We start from the raw sequence: 8,751 nt of genomic DNA, 5'->3' as shown, positions 1-8,751 counted from the left end.
AACTTGCCTACCACAGAATGATTTTTATATGGGAGCCTATCTCAGATGATTGAATGATTGACCAGACAACCTTATCAGAAATGGTTATTGAGGTTATTAGACTATGTTTTACTTAACAACAACACCGTAAAAATAGCAGGAAATAATTGCCCAACACATGTATCATTATTGTTCAGAGCCTCAAAGGGGCAACAGAACATACCTGGTGCACCCAGTGCACCCAAACTCGGTAAACTAGTTTAGGAATTGTCGAAAAGTTGAAGAGAACCAGCACATCACACAATATGTATCTACCATGCTGCAAAATTTCAAGTCAAACTTTATTGCACCATCCAAGAAAAAAATAAAGACAAATATCTCTGAAATTTAATACAATGTTACATGAATGTTGTTTCAACAAAAATTCTTAAAATATCGAGCACCACAAAACCCTTGCACGGGTACCCAAACGTGTGAGGGCCAACAAAACTCTTGAGCTCTATGCAACTTTGGAGGCTTTATTGCTAGAATCTCAACTTGATAAATTATACATATCATGTATTCTCGGAAAGACAGAAATATTCCAAGTTAGTAACTTCTGTTGTCAAAACATGTACTACCTCCGTTCCGAAATGTAAGCCTTTTTAGAAAGGATCACTGTTCCAAACAACATAAGTGCGCCTCAGGCCACCAGAATTATATTGCACTCCTTGCCCATCTTTACACAAGTTGGACAGTGGATATCAGGTTATTGGTTAATGGTTAAGCTTCATAAAGAGATTCCAACCGGTGCTATCGTTTTCAATCTACATAAAGTGAGCAAAATAGTCTGCCAATGCTACAAAACATCAGATACCTTGGGTGTTAATTATCTCGCTTGATGCCTGACTCAAGATACGAGATCACCAGATCAGCAGTTTTACTTCCTGAAGCTATAACATTTCCAACAGCCAAGCCATCCTTGTTATTTCCTGTAAGACATAACCAAAGTTCAATGACTATTTAAGTTAACATCAGATAATAGTGTTACTTAATGGCATTACTATTTCTGGTTTGCTCTAGAGAACTCCAACAAGACTAATGAGATGCAAATGCATGTTTTCTTTTATCAGAGCATCATTTTCGGCAGACCAAGAAGGCATGGAGTTACATTTTCATGGAAACAAATAACAAATTAACAATATGGTGCCTTTATTGACTTGCCTGCATAGAAGAACCCTGGAAGATCACTCTCCATCTTTCCTATAGCTTCCAATGCCGAATCATAATCATGGCCATACAGAGGAAAAGCATTTTTCCAATGTATATGTCTGTGTAATGAAGAATGTCCATGTTAAATTAATGAGCATGTAGTGGTAATTTTTATTTTACGGAAATTCAAAAATTCCTAGAAGATAGCAAACCACAACACAAGCTCAAATGGGACATATATCAATGACTTCTACTATTAAGGCAATACGCTTGGACACTTACCTCACAAAAGTTGGCTGCCCCTCTACACCCAAGAGCTTTCTAAGGTCAGAGGTCACAAGTTGTTTCAAGATAGCCCTGCAGAAGTATAGAATATGAATGATCCACCTAAAAATAAGCATAACATTCAACATATAGAAATTCCATACGTTGGAGCTCCAGCGAGATCCCTATTGTGGCTTCCCCCAACGAATGTTGTAAATAAGTGTTGGTCATTAGGAGCTCGATCTGGGAACATCATAGAGGAGAAGAGGGTTCCTATACAAGAAACAGTCACATGTGTAACAATGTAGAGGCTATGTTCTCTGAAAAAAATGTGGAGCTAAACCCTATGAACCAGAGTTAACAAAAACATGAGTACAAGTAAACTGATATAGCAAGGTTGTTTTGTGTACATAATGGCAATTCATAGCTGAGCTAACCTACCAAGGGTTTTCAGACCATGTTTTTGCTGTTCCTTATAGGGTACCAACACCCCAAATCCTTCCAGGGGTCTTTTGACATCTTCCTTCTTAAAAGCTGTTACCATGAGGGATAACGGCAGATAATCCACCTGCATAATAAATATCAATTAAGGTAGGATTCTGCTATACATGTAGAGTTCGAAAACGTACATGTATTTCATGAGACGAAATCAGAGTCACCCATCCCATAAGTCATAACTGTAAACTTGTGATACAATAGCTCGTAGGCTCTAGAAGTAGTATGTTGCAATAATTTAAAGTATTCTCCAAATGAAAATATGAAATAATAGTGAAATTAGTACAACAAAGCATCTTAAGAAGTTATGGTTCCATTATGGGAATCAAAATCATATAAAATTTAACAATCAAGGACCACTTTTGCAATGGAGAAATGTAAAACTATCTTTACTCCAATTCTGTATTCATGTCATTAAAATAAAGTATGGTACATTTGGTAAGTCAGTACTGTGCACCCTTGATGTCATTTCTGCAAAGAAATCATCTATGTAGCTCATTTTTTTCCAGGAAGTTATTAAAGTGCAAGCACTTTTGCATGCATTACTGAACACCCACATCGAAAATCCAAATTTGTGAACTTCGGGTCCAATATATCTGGCTGCCTTCTGAAACACATCACATCACTACTAATTACTACTTTGATAGCTCCATAAGAAATTAAGTGCGTTGTGATAGAGGTATTAGCAATGACTCATATAATACACTGTGGGTCATGAAAACAAGAATGTCATCAAAGCCGCTAAGAGGAATTTCACCTAGCACCAATTTGTTTGCAAGCACAACCATATAAACCATTGGATTTGTTAATCTACACTGGTGATCCTAACCTGACCTTAGGAAGAAAATCTAGCACAAAGGGAGCTCCACCTTTTGTAAACTTCATCCTCTGGACATTAGACAGTGGAGCCTGAAGAGGAGAAAATGCAAGGGGTAAATAATTTGGTTTACACACATGTTTAACCGTCATAATAGCCTGTCCTGAGTACTGAAGTAGTATCAAATTTTACACATCAGCAGGAAGCAAATTTGCCAGATTACACATCAAATGAACTTAACAGGAGGGCAGATGAGTGTTTCTTACTGTCATAATAACAGCATCAAAGGGTTGGTTCTTTGCGAGCTCCCTGTTACTAGCATCCTTTGAATCAACAAAAATTGACCACCCATTTGATGCAGAGAGTCCATCACAGCTACATGCCAATGACAACACTTGTGTCGCAAGTTTCACATTACCATCTCCAACTTCTTTGTGAAGTGCATCTACTAGTGTCTGAAAATCAGTGAACATAAAATTTAACAAACAAGATGTTAAATAGTAAGACATGCGGTATGTCACCATGCAGTGGGGCAGGGTATCACAACATTGCTTACAGAAAGATGAGTAATGCATCCGTTTGACCATGCATGATGTGTGATTCATCATTAGTACAATGCAACTATTTGGTGATATTTAACTCGTTCTTTATTGTAGCTGCCTTTGGCTCACTCATTATGTCAGATTTCTTATCTTGACTGCTATGATATTAAATATAATCAAGAGATACACTTGGATACATGATTGGTATTTTGTTTGACATAGCTTAAATTTACTGTCCTCAAGCTAATAAACCTGTGGCAAGTCAATAAAAATTGAGCATTGACCAAGGTTGAAAAAAAAGCTAGGCGTAAGCGAGGCGGTTGGCATTCGCCTAGTGCCTAGGCGACGCTTAAGCGCCCTAAGCGTAGCCTAGGCGGGCATAGTTTACACCAGCAAGTGTATATGTGGGTCATTATATGTAAATACACATTAATTTAGAGCATGTAAATGTGTAAATTTGTAATAACTACCTTTAGAATAATGCTCATATAGCTCGTTCGTGAATTATGGCATGATTTATTAATGAGGAAGAAAAATTCTTGGTTGCCCTGCCTAGACTTCCGTTTATGCCCTAGGCGAAGCGTTTGTCCATCGCCTAGTGCCTGAGCGTTGCCTAGTGGCAGGGTGTAAACATATCGCTAAGCTGGACAATGGATACAATTATACAAATCACCGCAGCTTTCTGACTTGTGAGAGGCCTTAAAGCCGTGATGCTAGTTCGCTGACTGAATATACATCCTTGAGTGCCACAGAAATAACCATTACTTTAGTTAGAAAGTTAGAACACATCGGTTTTAAATGGCACAGAGTTAATAGGGTTTGCTTTGAAATCTTTGGCACTAACAAATAACAAATAAAATGACAGGATATCATCATACGAATACCTGCATACCACCATGAAATGAAAATGACACCCGCTTATTCCTTCCTTTTCCTGATACAGCGCTTCCTTTCTTAGTCGAATCACCTTTAGCTGTTAGTTTAGACAAGATGGCACCAGCAATGATAGAACCATACCTGAGAGCATTGAAGGAGCATGAACAACAGATTTGAAAGGAAAAAGGGAAAGATTAAAAAAACATAACTGGGAAGACAAAAGTTGCTATCCTCATTTATGATAACAAGATGCTGCAGTGTAAATGTCAAGTTGAAAGTGCTAGGTCTGTTTGGACACGATAAGTGCAATGCTTATTATCATGGCCGATGCAGATTACAAACTTTTAACCAAAGTAGTTCCAGTGGTCTACCACTGCACCTCTTTAATTGCCTTTTGAAGCTTCAACAGATGATAACAGAATTATCTATCTAAGTATCAGAGAGTGATATACATCAAGTATAGTAAATTTTAGAAAAAAATCCAAATAAGCTCCAGCAAGTTGATAGTTTAGCACCTGTCGACGATTCATGGTTCGGGTAGGTACTCACTACGTTTGATGGCCATTGCTTCTCAGACCAGATACAATCAATGCAGGCATTTTTCTGAATAATGGTGTCATAGCCTTTTATATTGACAATAATTTAGGTTGACACTTTGTATTGCCAAAGATAATATACATAGCACCATCAGTAGAAAATGAAAATTACAATATAGATACAACTTCAAGAAGATTTATATTACTGGGCTAATTAAGAAATGTTTGTCCCAAAAGTTCAGTTCTACTTCAAAGCCAATTAATCAGACTTTGTTGCCACGAGGAGGAAAAACAAAGTAATTATGCCAATGCCAATTCACGAGAATCAACAAGGAAAGAGAAGATGGTGTAGTAACAGGCTAACAGCAGAACCCATGAAAACGATGCGAGAAAAAAGGATATACGGGAATGTCATGAAAATACAATCCTGACATGTAGAATTGACACTCCTTGAATGTGTATGCAGTTACATACAAAATGAACAGCAGATAGAAAACACAAGAATTCGGAAACAAAAAATAATGAAAACGTAGAAGTGGACAAGGGATGCAGCAAATGGAATAAATGTACAAACTTACTTCTTTTCTAAATTCCATAACGCTGGAAATGCATGACGGATCTGCAGAAGACAATTGTTACTCAAAGCCAGCACAGTTGCATTAACAAGGTGATATGGCCTATCAAAACTAAACACACATCACATGGGAGAAGGGCACATGCTGTGTACACACATAAAACAAGATAAACTATGTTTACTATGGAAATAGAAAATAAATATATATATATATATCTAACTAACGCAAATAGTTGGACATGACACAATAATAACTTACAGATAATGACTCAGGATCTCCTGCACTTGTTCCAGCTACAAATGGATCAATAAGATAGTCGACAACCTGTAATAAACAAGGAAATTCTTACCAATGTCTTGTTACAATGAACTGCAGAGCTTTTGATTACATATGACTAGTTATTCAAGATTTGTCCAGGAAAAACTCACTTCCTTTCCAAAGTGGCGTTCAAAGAAGCTCCCAACACTGAAAATGTGTCAAAACAGGGAAAATCAATTATTCATTAACAAACTATTGCACACAAGAAACAAAGGCACACTATGCATATCTGCCTTCTACCTACACAAAGTAACATGCAGATAATATAAAATCACTGAATGACCTCTCAAGTCCTCAACATTTTCTTACAAGGGAAATAGTTTATTACTCCATACCCAAGTTCCAGAAAAATATGTATTATTACTCCATATGTTTCGCACTTGAGATCTACACCAATGTAAAACACCAAGTATGAAGGCTCACCTCTCACGTATATGCTCATCAGACACTTTCTTGGAGTTATTTGTGCTAGATTTCTCGTAGAGAAATGGTTCCAGAAATAACTTGAACTGCAAGGGTAGGAAATAATTTTGATGAAAATAAATATAACATGATACTGACAATGAAACTTGAAGGGCAAAATCCTTTCAAAGTGACAAAGTTCTGGAGAATGTACAAATGTATAAGTGAATCCCTAATTCAGGTCATGGTGATGGGCATCAACATAAGCATTTGATAAGGTGATTCTACTTTGCTATGCATCTCTATCGACCAGTGACACTGACAACAAACATTCAAGCCGGAGCTAGTAATTCACTGTTTTGCATCTTCTGTAGACTGTAGCAGTCAATATTAAATAGCAGACCATACCTTTGATTTTGTAGATAGAAGGCTGCTTTTCATCAGCGCAATGGGATCTGAGGGGATCTTAAGAAGAAAAAAGGAGAATATTCAGAAGTGGGGTACCAAAAGGGAAAAAAAATAGTACAGCAGATGCATGAATTAGATCAAAAACCTATTACCAGTGCTGGCGCTCCATCTTTAACAGTGTAGCGCTTGTGCTGGGAGTTAGGCTGAAACAGACATTGAACTTATCAAGCAAGTGACAAACTGGAGCAGGTAACAATACAGCAGAACGCAAACACAATTAATTAATTATTACAAAGAGATATCATTGGCACATACATACTGCAGTCTGCCCTCGAGGCCAAGATCATCGATTAGTCTACTAGCCTCCAGTGCACTTTCGGTCTGCAGGTAAGAGAAGCAGGTTATGTCATCAACAACTGATCTTCTAGCTTCCAATTCAATTTCAAATTCGAACAAGGAGAGAGAGGAGTCTGCTCCATGTCCAAACACGCCCTACATGCCCCACCAGGAGACCAGTGTCACACAACAGTCACACCCTTCTTAGCAATCGCGACATGGAGCACAGCACGATAATGTACACAGGCTGATCGGTTTGCTCGAGCCTTTGACTGATGCCACAGTAGGAGCTCCGAAGCATACAGAACAGAAGTACCGACGCACAATACTCCACGAATTCAGAGTCCAAGTAAACGACCAAAAAATGGGCTCACCATGGTGTTGGCCCCTTCGTCCCAGAGGAACCCGCCGTCGGAGTTGGTCCGTATCTTCCCTCCGGCCCGGTCGTCCGCCTCGAACACCGTGACCCGCACGCCGCTCTTCCTGAGCCTGTACGCCGCCACGAGCCCGCTGCACGCACAGACCGGCGGAACCGAGCACCGCCATTCCGTCAAACACCTCACGCGCACAGGCACGGAACCATCAGAATTCGGGCGGGGGGCGGAATCGTGCCGCTCACCTGACGCCGGCGCCGACGACGGCGACCGACCTGGCGGGCGCGGCGCGGGGGTCGTCGGAGGCGGCCATGGCGAGCACGGGGCGGGGCCGGCGCCCGCGCGCGGAGGCGGTGCGGCGAGGACGGGTGCAGGCGTGGGATGAAGAGGAGGGGGTGGTGGCGGAAGTGAGCATTTGATTTGGGATTTGGATGAGGAGAGGGAGAGGGACGCTCGTTTGCTGTCGCCGATCGGAGCCGCGGAGTAGGTTGGTGCGGGGAGAGGCTAGTCACGTCCAAAGTCCAAACGGGAAGAGCCCCCGGTTTCTAGTTTCAGAGAAGCTAGTTTTTGGAAAACCTTGGGAAGAATCTGTAGTGGAGAGAAGGTTATAGAAGCTGGTTCATAGTCATACTGTTTTTTTTTGTATGTTGGGTATTTGGCTTGATGTGTTGAGCTGTGAAATGTCTATAACGGCCCTAAATTTTATATGTGCTCTAAATAATTGGTAATACCATGGGTATGCTAGTACATAATGAGGTAGAAATGGATAAATACCGTTATCAATAGTCCGATGAGATGATACCATACATCCTACAATTCATCACATGGAAAAAAAACATCTTTTAGTCCTTGCGGAAATTATAATAACAAAAGCTTCTTAGATAACTAAACTTTCAGCAATTATGTGTCGCAGTGCACCCATGACACTATCAGAAGAAGATGAAGTGCTTCCACCGACATAAGATGCACTATCCCCGTGGATATACGAGTCTCGCTCAATCTCGTCGAAATGACCATCATATTGCTTACTATCGCAAATGAAGTTATGCAAACACATGCATGCGGTGATGATCTTCGTTTGCGTCTCCAGCTCGGGGGAAAATGGTATGGAAAGCAGAATACGCCACTTCATTTTCAGAACACCAAATGCTATTTCAATGGCATTTCTTAGAGATGGATGAAGATGGTTGAATTTCTCCTGCATGTTCTGAGGAGGCGCACCCTGGGATTCCGGAACATGGTAGTCCTATTGGGATACACGGTAAGATAGTATTTTCCTACGAGTAGCAAAAAAATCATGACATAATTGTTCTATTTATGGGCACATATTTTTTGTACATAATATGCGAAAGGATTACCATGAGGAGGATGTGGATAATTGGCGAACCTAGGCCGAGCATCAGTCCATACACATGTATCATGAGCGGACCCAGGCCATCCACGAACATCAAATGTGAACCTTAAATCAAAATCGCATATTGAAAGGACTTTCTAACTTGTATAGGCTTTTATGTTAGTGTATTTTATCTTATCCTTCTCAGCAACTAAGACGGGAATATGTGTTCCATCAATTGCCCCAATGGCATCTTTGAAATGAGGCCAAAATCTTGGTTGTCTAATTTTATCATGAATTTCGGT

General features: G+C 39.9%; 1 protein-coding gene across 1 annotated transcript; it reads right to left on the bottom strand.

The window, feature by feature from the left end:
- Positions 1 to 419: 419 nt before the first annotated feature.
- Positions 420 to 7,221, bottom strand: LOC124677550 (protoporphyrinogen oxidase 2). The gene is made up of 16 exons (XM_047213533.1): positions 7,114 to 7,221; positions 6,719 to 6,784; positions 6,556 to 6,606; positions 6,404 to 6,460; positions 6,017 to 6,102; positions 5,704 to 5,740; positions 5,534 to 5,599; positions 5,279 to 5,319; positions 4,173 to 4,305; positions 3,013 to 3,201; positions 2,764 to 2,838; positions 1,876 to 2,002; positions 1,599 to 1,707; positions 1,453 to 1,527; positions 1,183 to 1,289; positions 420 to 950 (listed from the first exon to the last, which is right to left on the bottom strand). Exons 1-16 carry the CDS (start codon positions 7,114 to 7,116, stop codon positions 844 to 846), a joined length of 1,329 nt encoding a protein of 442 aa, XP_047069489.1. The 5' UTR covers positions 7,117 to 7,221; the 3' UTR covers positions 420 to 843.
- Positions 7,222 to 8,751: the final 1,530 nt, after the last annotated feature.

Source organism: Lolium rigidum, chromosome 7, assembly GCF_022539505.1.
Source record: "Lolium rigidum isolate FL_2022 chromosome 7, APGP_CSIRO_Lrig_0.1, whole genome shotgun sequence".
NCBI classification, from domain to species: Eukaryota; Viridiplantae; Streptophyta; class Magnoliopsida; order Poales; family Poaceae; genus Lolium; species Lolium rigidum.
Note: the sequence above shows the minus strand (reverse complement) of the source record. Positions and strands in the feature narration are given on the sequence as shown.

Excerpts from the sequence above, each read along its gene's own strand:
- LOC124677550 (XM_047213533.1), bottom strand. Across the intron at positions 1,708-1,875 it reads ACATGGTCTGAAAACCCTTG|GAACCCTCTTCTCCTCTATG; the intron begins GTAGGTTAGCTC and ends TTTCTTGTATAG. Across the intron at positions 951-1,182 it reads TCCAGGGTTCTTCTATGCAG|GAAATAACAAGGATGGCTTG; the intron begins GCAAGTCAATAA and ends TATGTCTTACAG.